We start from the raw sequence: 17,633 nt of genomic DNA, 5'->3' as shown, positions 1-17,633 counted from the left end.
TTTGATGCGCTCCTCCTCGCTTAAGCTGTAACACTAAGTAACCTTCCCGGCCCACGTGACCCTCGCCGGAGCGCTCCCATTGGCCCCTTAAAAATAGAACCTGCGTCATCCGCTTAAGGGATGATGTCATCTCCACTGGCCATCCGAGGAGGAGGAGGAGGAGGAGGAGGGAGGAGGGAGGAGGGAGGAGGAGAAGTGAGGAAGGAAAGAGCTGCGGTGGCTGGAGAGCGAGGCCTGCCTTGCCCTATCAGGGCAGAAGCCCAGGCGCGCTCCAGACACGGCTGGGCTGCCTCCGCGCTCCCTGCAAGGAGGGGGGTGTTGCAAAAGCCCTGGGAGGTCACCTGCGCTGTCCCCATGGCATTGCACCACGGGGGAGGGCAGAGCCCCTGCTTTGCCCGCTGGCGTCTCCAGGCAGGGTTGGGAGATTGTCCCCTGCCAGTCAGTGCAGACGGCACTGAGCTAGACGAATTAGCGGTCTGACTCGGTATAAGGCAGCTTCCTACACCCACAATGCAAGGTTGGCTGGGCCTCCCAACCCAAAGCCTTCACTGCTCTTCTTTTCTTTTCTTTTGCGCGATGGAGTTGGTCTTTAATTGTACCCGTTCGCTGTTCCCCCCCCCCCCCTTTGAGATCTCGCCGCTGCTTCCTGTTACTTGGAAGAGGAGAATAATAACCTCCACCGCCCCCCTCCGATGCACCACTCTTAATCGCATCGATGCTACACATTTTATTAAGGCCAGCCGTTTAATTGACATTGACGCTGTCCTTTGCAGGGGAACAGGGAAGAAACAGGTGGATTGACACTCGCGCCGCTCTTTTTGCGGGCAGGTGATTGCTGTTAAGCGCGCGCGCGCGCACCCATCTCATCTGCATATATATATATATATATATATATATATACATATATATCTGTTGAGCGCAAGGATTAATGCAAGGGAGCACTTGCTTGCCTGTGCATTTAAGCTGTTGCAGCCTCCCCTCCTCGTGGCGGCTGCGGCTGTCCGAGCCGCTCTCCGGGGGAAGAGTTGAGTTGCGAGATGAGCGATAATGGGCCCATTAATCCATTTAGGCGCTGGCGATTAGCGCTGTCTCATAACAGGCCTGGGAAGGGAGGCAGGCCAGAGGGGAAGTGCAGTACAAGAGAGTGCTGGTTGGCATCACCCTTGTGGATTTTCTCCCCACGGTGATTCCCATCTTGCAGGTGGAGGAGGTTAGGCAGGCAGCCAGATCCTGTGCATCAGTCCTTTTGCCCAAGGAAGCCTGGCTTTGCCTAACACCGCAGCCTTTATTTATATAGCTATCATTCATTTGGATCAGCAGTTCCCAAACTTTTGAGGGCCGCTATGCCTTTGGTTCCATAAACTCATCCCCAATGCTTCCTCCCCTATAAAAAGCATTATTCAAAATATCTGTTTGCACAACCAGCTAAGGAAGATTATAACACAGTAAAATTCAAAGCAGTAACAATTAATTGCATATTTATTTAACATCCAAATAAAACTCTTTGCTTTAATGAATTCAACAAAATTTATGAACTTGATCCGGTGAGACCCGCTTTTCAAAGTCTGACAGTCTCTTACACCTCCACACACCCCCACTACCCCCTTGTCTCTTACTGCCCACCTAAGTAATCCTACCCCCGCCCCCAGCACTACTGCCCACTTTGGGAACCACTGATTAAGATTTTTAAACAAATGTAAAGACCACAGCAATTAGCCATCAAAGCGGTGGACAGGGTAGAAACAATGAAATGCAGGAATACAGGCTCTAAGAAGAATAAAATCAATTGAGCAAAAGAACATGGGTAGGCAACCTAAGGCCCAGGGGCCGGATGTGACCCATTTGCCTTCTAAAACCGGCCCGAGGACAGCTTGTTTTTACATGAGCAGAATGTGTCCTTTTATTTAAAATGCATCTCTTGGTTATTTGTGGGGCCTGCCTGGTGTTTTTACATGAGTAGAATATGTGCTTTTATTTAAAATGCATCTCTGGGTTATTTGTGGGGCATAGGAATTCGTTCATTATTATTTTTTCAAAATATAGTCTGGCCCACCACATGGTCTGAGGGACGGTGGACCGGCCCATGACTGAAAAAGGTTGCTGACCCCTGCTCTAGAACACTAAAACCACCCATACAAACTCTAAAAGCAGAAGCATTTCATCAGCGGTTTCCACTTGGCCTCCTCAGCTTGCAGAACTGGCACTGTTACAGGTGCTACATAATACTCATTCCACATTTGTAAGAAATCGATCTTTTAGTGCAGCAGCACCTACACTTTGGAACTCCCTGCCTATTGACGTCAGGAAGGCTCCTTTGCCACACTCTTTTTGGCACCTGCCAAGCTTGCCCAGACACAGTAGAATGTTGAAGTGTGTTTTAATTTTTTAGTTCCTCGCTGATTTCAATTGTTTTTTTAAAATGTTTTAAATAGCTGTTTTTGACTGTTCTTACTGGTAATGTTATTGGTTTGTTCTTTTGTGTAAACTGCTCTGAAGGGGTCTTCTTTCTTTCTTTTTTTACAATGAAGCAGTATATGAATTTTATGCCTAGGTTACACACCTCACGTAAAGCCCTTCCAGAACAAAACAAAAATGCCTTTGAACAGGGCCCAAGTACAGGGCGTCTCCTAGAGGACTGCAGTGGCCCTTTTTTCCTTTGAGAGATCGAAAATAAATGCTGTTATACCAATTTGTGGGGCAACCACAGTTGGGAAGTTGTAGGAGAGTTGTCCAAAAATCACCTGGCGACCAGGGCTGCTGGCTGCCAAAGGCTGCAGAACAGGTAGGTCAGTGTGGAGACAGACGGGCCTCCAGGTACCCTGGTCATAAGAGCATAGGAAGAGCCTGCTGGATCAGGCCAGTGGCCCATCTAGCCCAGCATCCTGTTCACAGAGTGGCCAGCCAGATGCTCTTAATGGGAAACTTACATGCAGGCTTTGAGCATGAGAGCCCTCTCCCCTCCTGCAGTCTCCAGCATTGCTACCTCCAACCATAGAGGCAGAGCCCACCATCATGGTTAGTTCGCCCTCTCCATGAATTTGTCCAGTCGCTTTCAAGCCTCACACACTCCACCTTCATTTCAAAGGACAGGTGGGCACAGAGATCAAAGGGACAGAGACAGTTTGGGAATCTGGAGACTGCCTCTCCTATCTGCCTTAAAGCCATACAAGCCTCTATAACAACCTGAGTTGCACCTTGTCTTCCAACCCCTTGGCAACCCATCTTCCTCCTGGCTGCTGATGCCTGCCCCCTCCAAGTGTGCTCCCTTTGCCATCTCCTTCTGAGCAGCTGTGGTTTGGGCCCAAAGGGACAGGGCAGGCGAGTGGGCATCTTGCCCGAAGGTGCTTGAGAACCTGGAGCCAGCCCTGTTTAGCTGAGCAATAGCTGGCTGCTAGCATATCATAATCTCCCTCCCGCTGCACCCGCTCACATCCTCTGCGTCGGTGGCTTTGTCCTTCCTCCTTAACTGAACTCATTAGGCATCTCACAGGAAGAAGAGTTGCCCTATGGAGCAACTCCAGGGCAGGCCAGGGATGAATCTGGCAGAACTTGCAGGCTCCCTGGGCGCTGACCCGTGGCCAGAGATGACGAAACTTTGAGGTTGGAACGTGCAAGAGAAAAGGCCCTGGCTCACCCCAGAGTTTGCTCTGGATTCCAAGAAGCCAACTGCAGGCTCATAGTATGATAGATACATAGAATTGTAGAGTTGGAAAGGACCCTGGTACCAATTCCCTGCAATGCAGGAATATGCAGCTGTCCCATACGGGGATCGAACTTGCAACCATGGTGTTATCAGCGCCATGCTCTAACCAACTGAGCTATTCAGGCACATCCAGAATAACTTAAGAAGAGCCTGCAGGGTCAGGCCTAGCGGCCACCTAGTCTAATGTCCTGTTCTCACCCGGGTCTCCCAGGTCCAGCATTCTAACCGCTATATTATATATATGCTATTTTAACACCCTGTGACTTATAACTGGAAGCGGCATTGATCCTGTTTTTTGCAAATGTTTCTTTGCAGTATATATGGTAAATCTTTTAAAATGAAACAGCGCCCTTTGCACGCACTCAGAGGCAATTTTTATTCATGTCCAGCTCCAGCACCAGTACTAAACACTTGGTTTGAGTCCAGGTAATCCTGACTCAAACCAAGTGTTTGTGTATGCGGAGTGTCTAGCTATTTGTCACTGCACTCCTCAAATTGTGCAACAGAAACAAGCTCTGCATCATCACATGCCTGGAGGAGAGACCTGGAGGAAATCGCCCCCATTGGAGAAGCGGGACAGGGTGTGTGTGCCATTGTTTGTTTGTGAGAGAGGGACAGAAGCAGTTTCTAGGAATTTGCAGCCCAGTGGCCATGATTCAGGGCAAAGGGGAAGGGGGGCAATGGCCTCGTGCCTGGCAGGAAATAAGATGGTTAAATCATGAATCATTAACTATTTGTGTATTGCTCTTTCTTCCTCAGACGTAAGTAGGTCAATCTTTGGGGGGGGGGCAGGACCAAATAATGCACCCTCAGTTTATTGTGTCTTTATATTGATTAACTGGGGGAACCCTTGCATAATGTGCCTGTGTCTGTGGGGTGATTGAGGGGAGAATCCCTCTAAGCTGCCTCTCCAGTCAGAAAGAAAACAGGGAGTTGGGGGGGGGGCTTTAACAGGGGTGGGACAAGGAATCTCTTCTTCTTTAGCTCCAGTATCTATAGAAAAAGGGAATGTAATGAGACCCACACACTGCCAAATGCATTTGAATCAGAGCCAGCCCTATCATTAGGTTTGAGGTATCTACCCTTGGGCAACTGATTCTGAGAATCCTGGAAGGGCAGCAAGTTCTTTTTACCTCAGTAACATAGTATTATGCTTGTGGGATTTTCTGCATCATGTGGCAAAACAGCTTGCTGCTGGTCCTGGACGTGATGCCTTGGGGAGGGAAATTTGTTCCTCTCTTCATATGATACATTTAAAGTGCTAGGATACCCAATTTAAACTGCCATGGCCTCTTCCCCCAAAGAATCCTGGGAGCTGTAGTATGGTAAAGGTGCTGAAATTTGTTAGGAAGCCACCATTCTACAGTTCCCATAATGCCTTGTGTAGAGGAATGGATTGCTAACCACTCTGGGAATTAGATTTATAGAATCATAGAATTGTAGAGTTGGAAGGGACCCTGTGGATTCCAGTCCAACCCCCTGCAATGCAGGAATATTATTTACCTATCCAAATACCTATCCAATTATTTACCTATCCAACCAACTGAGCTATCCTACCCTGAACAGGTACCGTATTTTTTGCTCTATAAGACACACCTAGATTTTAAGAGGAGGAAAACAAGAAAAAAATATTCTGAATCAAATGTTGTTGAAGAAGCTTTGCGCGGCTATCCCTGAAGCCAGAACAGCAAGAGGGATTGCTGCGCAGCGATCCCTCTTGCTGTTCTGGCTTCAGCGATAGCTGCACAGCCTGCATTTGCTCCATAAGACGCACAAACATTTCCCCTTACTTTTTAGGAGGGAAAAAGTGCGTCTTATAGAGCGAAAAAATATGGTCGTTCCGGGGGTGGGATAGGGGGTCTCTTAAGAAATCTCACCACACCCTTAACAAACAACAGCCCCCAGAATTCTTTGGAGGAAGGCATGGCTGTTTAAAGTGGTATCATGGTGCTTTAAATGCTTGATGTGAATGTGGCCATTGGGTTGTGCTAGACAACCCTTGGGGTCCCTTCCAACTCTACAATTTTACTCTAGTTGCATCTTTCTCAGCAACTGGGCACTGCATGCTGCTGCAGACCAGGAAGAGAGCAGGCATCTGTTCACACATACACACCCATGCGCACAGTCCTAGCCACAGCCACCCCAATGGTCTGGTGGTGACTGATTAACCCACCTCCCCAACCTCCCTCCACATCCTTCCTCCTGGCATAAAAGGGCACCCTGCGCTCGAGACAAAGGTAACGCCAAGAGGAAGGATGTCTCCTGCCAAAGGCCTGCGTCGCCTCTCCCTCTGCCCCAAGGGCCCCGTAGCTGCTATCCCCTTTGGGGACCTGCTGGAGAAAGTGGGCAGCATGGGCCCCTTCCAGTTCTTTTCCGTCCTGCTGCTCACCTTGCCAGTCCTGCTCCTCGCCAGTCACAACCTGGTGCAGAACTTCAGCGCCGCCTCCCCGGAGCACCGATGTCGCCTGCCGTCGCCGGCCAACACCTCCCATCACGGTCACCCTCTCCTTCTGGACCAGAGCGTTTGGCCGGACAGATGCCACCGCTTTGCCGTCAGGCTGGCCCTTGACGCCAATGGCTCCCTGAGCCAGGATAGGGACCCTGAGCTGGAGCCATGCCAGGATGGCTGGCAGTATGACCGCAGCACCTTCACCTCCACCATCGTCACTGAGGTATGAATAACATTAACACCCTTCCTCCAAAGAGGCGGGGTAACACACCTGGCTTCTCCCCACTTTTTATGCTCACAACAGCCATCTGAGGTAAGTTAAGTGGAGAGAGAGGATGGCTCAAGTGAGCGTCATGGTTCCATGGGGATTTGAAACCAATGGGAGAGTTAGTGGTGGTGTGGTGGTTAGAGTGCCATGCTAGGACCTGGGAAAGATCAGGGTTCAAATCCCCACTTGGCCGTGAAGCTCACCGGGTGACTTCAGGCCAGTCCCTGCCCTTCAGCCTAACCTACCTCAGAGGGAGGTTGTTGCAAGGATTAAATGAGGACAAAATGGGGAGGAGAAGTATGTGGGCCACTTTGAGCTCCTTAAACAATATGGGATAGAATCAGAGAGTTGGGACCCTGAGGGTCATCTAGTCCAACCCACTGCAATGCAGGAATTTTGACATGCAGCTCCCTATCCAATTTGAAACCATACCGGACCCTGCTTAGCTTTGCGAATAGGATAGCAGTTTTATTGCTGTGCCACTATATAAATAAATAGCCCCAGGCCTCCCTGTCTCTAACCCAACACTCACTTTGGACCCCCAGGCAAAACCCAGTTCCAAATGACAAATATGGGTGGCCTCAAAACATGTCACAGGGAGACTGCAGGGAGGGTGACAACAGACAAGGAGGGAAGGCTATCAGATGCCAAGCCAGCCTGGCAGCCCATCTTGGAGGCAGCTTTGAAATGACCCAGGAAGCGATGCACCTGTTTACCCTGGCCTTTGACACCAGTGTTTTGTTTGTTTTATTTCATTTTTATCCCACAATTTTTAACCAAGGAGCTCAAATTGGCAATCGGGGGGTCCCCTCCCCTCATTTAATCCCCCACAACAGCAACCCTGTGAGTTAGGTGTCTGCCTTCCATCAGGGTCACACACTCAGTAAACTTCACAGCCCAAGTGGGGATTTGAACCCCTGTCTCTTCCAAGTCCTAGTCCAACACTTTAACCACTACACCACCCTGCCTTCAGGACCCACCCTATTACAGTATTGTGAATGCAATGTGCTTTAACTGTTTTTCATTCTGAGTTTTAAATTGTTGCAACCCTCTCTGGGACTTGGTGAAGGGCAAATAATAATAATAATAATAATAATAATAATAATAATAGGTACTTGAGTGGGGTCCCCCCCCCAGTCTCTACCCACTCCCCTCCATTGCATGCTGCCCACAAGGACCAGTTTGACACCTCATGTTTCACTGATCTCCCCCTCCCCGAAGGCTGCCTCACTAAATCTGTCTCCCTCTCTCTTCCCTGCAGTGGGATCTGGTCTGTCACCTACAACCCCTCAAGAGCCTGGCTCAGTCCCTCTTCATGGGAGGGGTCCTGGTGGGAGCCTTCATCTTTGGAGACCTCTCCGACAGGTAAGAAGCCAGCCTGCTTGCCTCACCTTGTTCTTCAACTGGGTGGTCCCATCTCCCTCAAAAACCCTAACCTCTCCTTCTGGATCTGTCAGCTTGAATAATCGTAACACACACACACAAAATCCTTACCTCTCCTGGACTCAAAGAGACCATTCAGCTGACGGTCAACAGCTCCTAGCCACAACGGCTATTCTCTGCCTCCACCGTGGAGGCAGCAGTGCTTCTGAATCCCAGTTGCTGGAAACAGCAGGAAGGGAGAGTCGCTCCTGTGTTCGAATCCTGATTGAAGTTTTCCCAGTGAGGCCACTGGTCAGATCCATCAGGTTCTTCTTGTGTTCCTACAAGTCTCTCTCTCTCCCAGACATTGGCCCTTTGGATCCAGCTTGCTCCCCATAACACTCCAAATCACAATCTGTGTCAGAGGTGGGGAACTGGTGTGTTTCTGGACTGCAGGTCCCATTGTTGTTCTCTGTGGGTCTGGGGCTGGTGGGAGTTGGGGTGCAGGCACACCCAGAGGGCCACAGGCTCCCTAGTGGCATCAATAACCCAGCAATGGGAATCCTGTAGCCTTGCTCAATGGGCCTGTAATTGATTCACAAGCCTCACTTAATCATTACTGTATTAGGTTGACAGGAAGAGCAGAACAATGCGAGACCTGCAACTGGGTCATTTAAGGCCAAAGGCCTATCTAGTCCCACATGCTGCTCCCACCAGGGCCAGTCAGGTGCCTTAGGGAGTGTGATCCACAGGGCCGGCCCAAGAAATGATGCTGCCTAAGACCAGGGACAAGATGGCTCCTCCTCTTCTTCCAGGAACAAAAGCTAAGCAGGCTGCCAGCTGCCAGTCAACTTCCTCCAGTATACCAGAGGGCTGGTGACAACGACCATGTTCACACACCATGCCTATAAAGAGCTATCCTGCCACTTTGAACAGTTATGGCTTCCCCCAGAGAATTATGGGAGCTGTGGTTGGCTAAGGGTGCTGAGAGTTGCTAGGAAACCTCTACTCCCCTCCCAGAACTACAATTCCCAGAGTCCGCCGTGAAGAGGGATTGGATGTTAAAACCACTCTGGGAACTGTAGTTCTGTGAGGGGGATGGTGGTGGGGTTTCTTCCTGTCAGCAGCAACCTGTCAGCACCCTTCGCAAACTACAGCTCCCAGGATTCTTTGGGGGTAGTAGCCCTGACTGCTTAAAAGTGGCACAACAGTGCTTTAAATGTATGGTATGGATGTGGCCTAGCTTCAGGGTTCAGAACAGGCATACAGTGGTACCTTGGGTTACATACGCTTCAGGTTACATACGTTTCATGTTACAGACTCCACTAACCCAGAAATAGTGCTTCAGGTTAAGAACTTTGCTTCAGGATAAGAACAGAAATCGGGCTCCGGTGGCGCGGCAGCAGCAGAAAGCCCCATTAGCTAAAGTGGTGCTTCAGATTAAGAACAGTTTCAGGTTAAGAACGGACCTCCGGAACGAATTAAGTACTTAACCCGAGGTACCACTGTATACTGCTCTGCCCACTCCCCCCCCTCAAGTATGGACCACCTGAGGCAGCAGGGCTCTTCCTAATGGTGAACTGTGTTTACTTGAAAATGGAAGTGGAAGGTACCAATTCCACAGCCTATGCCAGAGGAGGAGAGGGGAGGACCGAGCACACAAGCCCAGTCACAACCCATCCCTCGTAGTCATACGAACCCTCCTAATATTATTTATTTATTGAGAGTATTTATACCCCACTGTTCAGCCAAAAAGGCTCCCAGAGTGGCTTACATGCTACTGTTTAAATGCAATCAGTCTCTGCTCTGGCAGGCTTACAATAAATAAAAAAAGACAGGGCACACAAGGGAAGGGGGAAAGGGAGGGAAGAGGAAAAAATCAAGCTCAGGCACCGTTGTTCTTCTAATGACCAGCTAGAACAGTTCAGCAACTTCCCACATGCTGCCTACAAGGCATTTCTCAGAGCTGACCATTGACATCTTGGCTGTACAGGTTTGGGCGCCGTCTGATCCTCATCTGGTCGCTGCTGCTGGTCGCTGTCACGGGGACGGGGGCTGCCTTCTCTGCCACCTTTGCCACCTACTGCATCTTCCGCTTCCTAAGCGGTGTGGGCATCTCTGGCTTCCTGCTGAACTACGTCTGCCTCAGTGAGTGCCACTGGTTGTGCCCTGGAGACAACCTGGGATGATGGTGGAGGGGATGGAGAAGAACAACACCCTCCCTGCTCTGAGGAAAAGGCCTTTGCTGAAGCTGCTCTTTGCTTCAGGGGTGGGGGAAATCTCCCATGGTTGCCCCTGGCATTTCCCCATTTCTCTCTCCACAGCTGCTCAGCTCTCTGGGGTCAAGGGCAGAGGAAGGTCTTCTCCATTACTTTTGTCACCTGATACTTTTATTAAATGTCAGGGATTGAAACTCAGGCCTTGCCTGTGCAGAGCAATTGCCGCATCCCATAAGGTTTGTCCATCTTGAGATAGCCAGTGTGGTGTAGTCATTAGAGTGTCAAACTAAAACCTGGGAGACCTGGGTTCAAATCCTCACTCAGCCATGAAGCTCACTGGGTGTGACTTTGGGGGCCACTCACTGCTTCTCTCATCCCAACCTACCTTGCAGTGCTGTTGTGGGGATTAAATGAGGAGAGGGAGAACAGTGTGTACCACCTTGAGCTTTGATAACAACAACAAAAAGAACAAATTTGTAGACACCCTATACCCTCAGGTCTCAGGGCATCTTACAAGATAAAATCACAATATAAAAACACAAAATACATAATCAAAATAAAAACAAAAACCCAATAACCCCCCAACACATTTTAAAAGGGCATTGGATATGTGATATAAATGCAATACGTAATAATAATAAACCTGTTATTTTTTTAAAAATCCACCAACCAATATTCTCCATGTATAAGCACACAGCTAGAGACATTGTTGAACCGCCTTGGTTCCTCCAGGTCCAGCTCCATATTCAGACTTTGGGATTTCCTGTTCTCCCTTCCCCAGGCCTGGAGTGGGTGCCCACCAAGCATCGTGCCACGGTGGTGGCCACACAGAGTTACAGCAGCACAGCTGGGCAGGTGCTCCTTGCCGGCCTGGCCTATGGCCTCCGCGACTGGCGCTGGCTGCAGCTGGCCATCTCCGCCCCGTTTTTTGTCTTCTTCGCCTACTCTTGGTGAGTTTGGGGTCCCAACTCCTGTAGCTGAAATGGAGAAGGGGAATGAAGAGCAAAAGAGCACAGGAGCTAGGCTGTATCAACAGAAGTCGAATGTCCAGATCAAGGGAAGTCATATTACCACTTATTCTGCCTTGGTCAGACCCCACCTGGAGTCCTGTGTCCAGTTCTAGGCACCACAATTTAAGAAGGATGTTGACAAGATAGAAGGTGTGCAGAGGAGGGTGACCAAGATAACAAATGGTCTGAAAACCAAGCCTTAATGGAGGAGAACGGTTAAGTGAGTTGGGGGTGTTTAGCCTGGAGGAGAGGAGATGGAGAGGCGATGGGATAGCCATCTTCAAATATCTGAAGGGCTGTCACACAGAAAGTGGGGAAGGCTTTTTTTCTGCTGTCAATACATATAAATGAATAGATGGCCAGTTTCAAGCAAGTCCTGGGATTCTTCCTCAGGTGGCTACCAGAATCAGCCCGGTGGCTCCTTATGAACAATGAGCAGGAGGCCGCCCTCCACAACCTGAAGCGTGTGGCCAAGATCAATGGGAAGGCGGCTACAGGGGAGGCCGTGGTTCTGGAGGTGAGTGAAGACCCTCGGTCATCTTTGGTTGCAGCATGACCCACTGCCAAGGGTCAGTCTGGCAGCTGAGCGTTCGTGGGTCCTGGTGGAAATATGTTTTGGGCACACACCCTACTGTGTTAGTGGCACACAACATTTGTGTGTGGCTTTGGCAGCTACTGGGCACCATACTCAGAAATGCAGTGGACCCACCTTCCCAGAACAGCCTTGGGTCCCAGACCATTGTCTTAGTTCGCTGGGGATGAAGGGTTTTGTAGTCCAACCACATCTGGGAACCCAAGGCTGAAGATGAACACTGGCCTAGGAGATGGGAAAGGAGAGAGGGGAAGATTAAAGATCACCCCATAGATCTTTAGTTGCTGACAGTCCTGAAAAGTGGGGCAGGGTCACTGAGAGTGGGTTTGGGCCCTAGTGAATGTTTTCCAAGGTCCGCCAGCAAGGTTGGACCAACTAAGAATCTTTACAGGGGATAGAAAATAAAATGTGTGTTCACAGTTTTTATGATAATACTTATTGTTACATGCCTCCTCAATCCCTCAGCAGTGTGAGCACTGCTGGATTTATGCATAAGCTAAACAAGCTATAGCTTAGGGCCCCACTCTCTTGCCCCCCCCCCATATACTTCTTCATAATTGTATTTCACTATTAATATACTTCTTCTTAATTGTATTTCAGTTCAACAATTACTTTGATAAAATACAGATTGTGTTATATTCAAATGGCTTTAGATACCTATTTGGTCCATAAATTGCCATATAGCATATACTCAACACAAAAAGAGCAACAATTTGTTGTTGACAAAGGACAGCTGTACATATAAAGGGCCCCATTACCTTCAGTAGTTTAGGGCCTCATCAAACCTAAATCCGGCCCTGGGTGTGAGATTCCAGGGGTCTTGGTCCTTACCCAGGGTTCCTTTTTCCCTTGGAAATGAGGCACAGCAGAGACTCTGGTGTCTCAGGCATCACATCCTCTTCTCCCTACCCGGTGCACTGAGATTTCTTGCTTTCCGTTCCTCCTCAGATGTTGGAGACCGAAGTGGCAAACAGCACTTCAAAGAGGGGCTCCCACTCCTGCTTGGACCTCTTCCTCACTCCGACCCTGAGACGCATCTCTTGCTGCCTCATGTTGATAAGGTACCCCAAGAGGCTCCCAGAATGGGCTGGGGCAAAAAAACAACAACAGGTGGGGTAGGGGGCAGAAGCAGCTACAGAAGAGGGGTGGGCAGCCTCAGGCCATGTGTAGGCATCAGGACTCCCCCTCTCCCAGCTTGAATATGTCCCTGATCTGTGATGATGCCTTTTACATCCATGGATGGAGAAATGGGAGGAACCTCTGGTCTTGGCATGGCTGCAATGCAGCCCCCTATACAAAAATAATAGCCACATCCAGCTGGCCTGCCCACTTTTGCCTCTAGCCCTGCCTACAAACAAACTGCATGTGGACCCCAAAGGGGTGCTTACAGGGGGATGCAGACCTTGGGAGGTCCTCCACCACTGATGTAGAATGAGAGGACTAGACCTCCCAAAGGTCCACTGCATATCTCCGGCGACTCTGCCAGAATGCTGTCTTATCTCAATGCAAGGGGTGAGCCTCCTTCTGACCCGCTCCCTCCTCCTGCCCACACAGCTTCTCCATCAACCTGGCCTACTTTGGCCTCTCCATGGACCTCTCTGTCTTTGGCCTGGATGTCTTTGTGGTCCAGCTCTTCTTCGGGACCATTGACCTGCTGGCCAAGATGGGCTGCGCCCTTTTGCTGGCATTCTTCGGCCGAAGAACCATCCAGAGCCTCTCCCTCATCCTGGCTGGAGTTTTCCTCTTGCTCACCCTCGCGGTACCCTCTGGTGAGGAGCAACCTGTGGCTGAAGGGGCTGGGTGTGAGGCCCCCCCCCCATGACCCTTGGGGAGGCCTCTTCTGGAGCAGTCAGTTCACAGCTGAGATGTTCCAGGACAGGATGCTGCAGCAAGAGCCTCTGAAAAACCATGGGGTTGGCTTTCCCACCCTGTGCAAGCTGGGGGACAGAGATTTGGCTACCAGAGAGTGGGGTTAGGGGTCTGGGGTGGGGGTCCGTGTGCCCACCGCTACCACACCGTACAATTGGGATGTGTCTTCCTGTGAGGATGGAGCAAGAATTCTGACTCGCTTGATTCAGATTCCTGTGGGGGTCCCTTCCAACTCTAGAATCATGATTCTAACCTATTTTTCCTCTTCTCCCCCCTATTTGTTTCTAGAAATGTTGACAGGCCGCCTGGCCCTTGTGGTGCTGGGGAAAGGCTGCCTGGCGGCCTCCTCCATGTGCCTGTATCTCTATGGCGGGGAGCTTTTCCCAACTGTCGTGAGGTGAGCTCAGCACTGGGCAAGGATGAAAAAAGTGTGTGCATGTGTGAACTGGATCTTGACCCTGGGAAATTGTGGCTGCCCCTTAGAATCTGCTCCTGCTCCCTGTTTTATTAGAGTATCAGCCTTGGACTGGGGAGGCCCCTCCTCCAACCTCCACACAGCCTTCCTGGGTGACCTTGGGTTAATCGCCACATCTCAGCCTAATGTACCTCACAAAGGACAAAAGACAGGTGGAAGAGAACCATGTGTGCTACCTTTAGATTCTTGGAGGAGAGGATGGTTATAAATGTACTCAGCATTTTTTTGAGTAAAAAACGACAGCGGGGTACTGGTACTCAGATATTGACAAAAACTAAGGGTGCCACCATAAAATGGCTGCCACGGGCAGCAAAAAAAGAGACACAGGGACACAAAGTGGTGTTGTGCAAACCCCTGAAATTGGATACGTTTGTATGAATGCTGGTACTCTGTACAGTTCTGAATACCGGCAGAAAAAAGGCCTTTGATGTATTTAAAAACAATTTTAATCATAATTTTATTATTTGTACCCTGCTCATCTGGCTGCGTTGCCCCAGCCACTCTGGGCAGCTTCCGACATGTAGAAAAACATCAAACATTAAAAACCTCCCTATACAGGGATGCCTTCAGATGCCTTCTAAAAGTTGTATAGAATAATAATAATAATAATAATAATAATAATATCAGGGGTAAGATGGAGAATCCATGAAAAGGGATGTTACTCAACTCTAGCCATGAGAAAGTGTTGGTTGTTTTTATTTTTATTACATATTTTGTGGTTTCATATCTTGATTTTGTTCTGTGACACCCCCGGGTATAGGGCGGTATATAAATTCTAATCATCATCATCATCATCATCATCATCATCTATTTCTGATATGTGCATGTCAAAGCATTGCAGGCAGAGAGCCTCAAGTCCCAGGAGAGGCGGGTGCTCTGTCAGATCTTACCCCTGCTCTTTTCCTTGGCAGGCAAACAGGCACCAGCTTCACCATGGTGATGGCCCGTCTGGGTGGCATCGTAGCCCCAGGGGTGCTGACGGCCGGCGACTTCCAGCCCTTCTTGCCCCTGGTGATATTTGGCATCACTCCCATAGTCTCCGGCCTTGCCGCTGGTTTCCTTCCCGAGATACACAACCTCCCCCTCCTGGATACGGTAGAAGAAGTGGAAGAAAGGTGGGTCTTGTTTTCTTTCCTCTAGGTTTGTGTGGGGGTGTCTAGTGCCACCACCCACTTCTTCCCATAAACCAGTGCCTCTCTACCCTACCCTAGGCAGAAAGCATTATTCAGAATAGCCGACCCCGTAAAGAAGATAGCAACGCAATAAAATTCAAAGTAGTAACAATTGCACGTTTATTCAAAATCCAATTAAAATTATTTGGTTTAATTAATTCAACAAAATGGATGGACTTGATCCAGTGATGCCAACTTTTTGCAATCTGATACTTGCCTCCTGCGCCTCACCCCCCACTGCCCTCTTAGTGCCTCTCTAGGTAATTCCACTGCCCCCCAGCAGTTTCATGGAGGACAGACCTGTTAATGGCTGCAAGCCATTATGTCTCAGCTCTGTCTCCACAATCAAGAGGCGGCAATGCTTTTGAGTTTGCTGGAAGCCACAGGAGGGGAGAAAGCTCTTGTGCTTGGATCCTGCTTGCAGGTTTCCCACGGGCATCTGGTGGGCCGCTGTGAGAACAGGATGCTGGACTAGATGGGCCCCCTTTGGCCAGATCCAGCAGGCTCTTAAGTTCTTAGTTTGAGAAAGAAAGAAAATCCAAGGCCACTGATGTACAGTACAAGACAATATCCTTTTACAGCAATAATTGTATCAATATACAGCCGGACAAAATGTTTCTCTGTGTATACTGTTAAACACTAATCAATTTCTCAAAAGCTTTCTACCCCCACACCTGTTCTCACAATCTTTCCCTTTCACCAACCACCACACCTTTAATAGGGCTTTCTTCTTTCTTTGTTACACATCCTTATGCACAACAGCCAGTATTAGCCAAACACACCAGTCTTAGTAACAATCATAATAGCAGCCGACAACAAATAATAATAATCATCATCAAAGCCCCTCTCCCTTCTTCCTATGGTGGAGAAAGCTTGTTGTTTTATCAACCTTGAACATCCAATCTGGAGGAAGAGTCCTATGTGACACAAAAGCTGGTGCTCTACACTTCAATGAGCAATTAATGGGAATAAAATGTGCTATCTCGCCTCCCTCCTGTTCCCCACAGCTGCTTCTGTGGGGCCAAATGCAGCTGCTTTGGTCTCTTCCGATTTTCCGATCACATGCTCTTTCCTGTCTCATTTCAAAATGATTCTCTCTCCCTCTCCTCGCGCCTCACTTTAACATCCTTCCTTCATGCACATCGAGCTCAGCTCTGTTCATATTCTATTCCCTTCCCAAAAGGCTGCATTTTCCCATCTCCTCTTCTTCTCTTCCTCTAACCAATAGGAGTATCTGCTTTTAATACTGTTGAATGTCATGTTCCTAGAGCCAGACGGAAACCCAAAGCAGTTCTCAAGGAGACGCAGGAGAAGAGCAGGGCTCAAGTCGTCTGGTCGACATACTTCTGAGCTTCAGATGTACGAGAAACAGGATCATTCTCTGGGAGCCAGCCTGGGCAGGCAGAGCAACATTCCTTACTGGAGCTCAGCCTCTTTTGAGGGACTCTGTAGTGCATGGGACAATTAGGCTGTGGACATCCATATCCCAGAGAGAAATGGAACCTTGAGGAACACCGTCCTGCCTCCTTGCCCACCTGTGCAAGTGAGCTCACCGCCTGAGGGCCTCCTCCGAGTGCTTCCTCCATCTGAAGTGTGATGGGAGGCGACTGGAGGAAGGACCTTCTCAGTGGTGGCCGCTCATTGATGGAATCCTCTTCCCAGGGAGGCCTGCCAAGCCCCTGCTTTGTAACCTTTGTGGTGCCAAGCAAATACCTCCCCAGAGAGCCAGTGTGGTGTAGTGGTTAAGAGCGGTAAACTCGTAATCTGGTGAACCGGGTTCGCGTCTCCGCTCTTCCACATGTAGCTGCTATGTGACCTTGGGCTAGTCACACTTCTTTGAAGTCTCTCAGCCCCACTCACCTCACAGAGTGTTTGTTGTGGGAGAGGAAGGGAAAGGAGAATGTTAGCCGCTTTGAGACTCCTTCGGGTCAGAGAGCCAGTGTGGTGTAGTGGTTAAGAGCGGTAGATCCGTAATCTGGGGAACCGGGTTCACGTCTCCGCTCCTCCACATGCAGCTGCTGGGTGACCTTGGGCCAGTCACACTTCTTTGAAGTCTCTCAGCCCCACTCACCTCACAGAGTGTTTGTTGTGGGGGAGGAAGGGAAAGGAGAATGTTAGCCGCTTTGAGACTCCTTAGGGTAGTGATAAAGCGGGATATCAAATCCAAACTCTTCTTCTTCTTCTTCTTCGGGTAGTGATAAAGCGGGATATCAAATCCAAACTCTTCTTCTTCTTCTTCACTCCAGCTTTTTAAAACTTTCAACGGTGATGCTATTGCTGCCAGTTTTATGGTTTGTATTTAAAGATAATAATGATTCAGCAAGCATCAAAGCGGGCACTCTGCCTTTCTCTCACATACACTCCCCTTGTCATAACCAGCCCTGCCCGACTATTTCTCCATCTTGGTTGCCAGACCACCTTTTTGTCGTTGGTTGGACAGAAAGTTGGATGTGGAAATTGCAGAGACTGGGATGAATTTTCTCAGTCTGGGATTCGAGAGACTGGTGGGATGGG

At 49.4% G+C, this 17,633-nt stretch overlaps 2 protein-coding genes across 2 annotated transcripts in view; one reads left to right on the top strand and one right to left on the bottom strand.

Moving 5' to 3' along the window:
* Positions 1–17,633, bottom strand: part of NAALADL1 (N-acetylated alpha-linked acidic dipeptidase like 1) — a 318,716-nt gene that overhangs the window by 231,506 nt on the left and 69,577 nt on the right. The window lies entirely within an intron of this gene.
* LOC308465733 (solute carrier family 22 member 6-A-like) lies at positions 190–17,024 on the top strand. Its single transcript, XM_080985924.1, has 10 exons — positions 190–6,375; positions 7,682–7,785; positions 9,776–9,930; positions 10,783–10,951; positions 11,405–11,528; positions 12,552–12,664; positions 13,158–13,372; positions 13,761–13,869; positions 14,859–15,062; positions 16,388–17,024. Exons 1-10 carry the CDS (start codon positions 5,959–5,961, stop codon positions 16,467–16,469), a joined length of 1,692 nt encoding a protein of 563 aa, XP_080842050.1. The 5' UTR covers positions 190–5,958; the 3' UTR covers positions 16,470–17,024.

The sequence above is a fragment of the Podarcis pityusensis genome, assembly GCF_964106645.2.
Source record: "Podarcis pityusensis genome assembly, chromosome: 16".
Taxonomy (NCBI): Eukaryota; Metazoa; Chordata; class Lepidosauria; order Squamata; family Lacertidae; genus Podarcis; species Podarcis pityusensis.
Note: the sequence above shows the minus strand (reverse complement) of the source record. Positions and strands in the feature narration are given on the sequence as shown.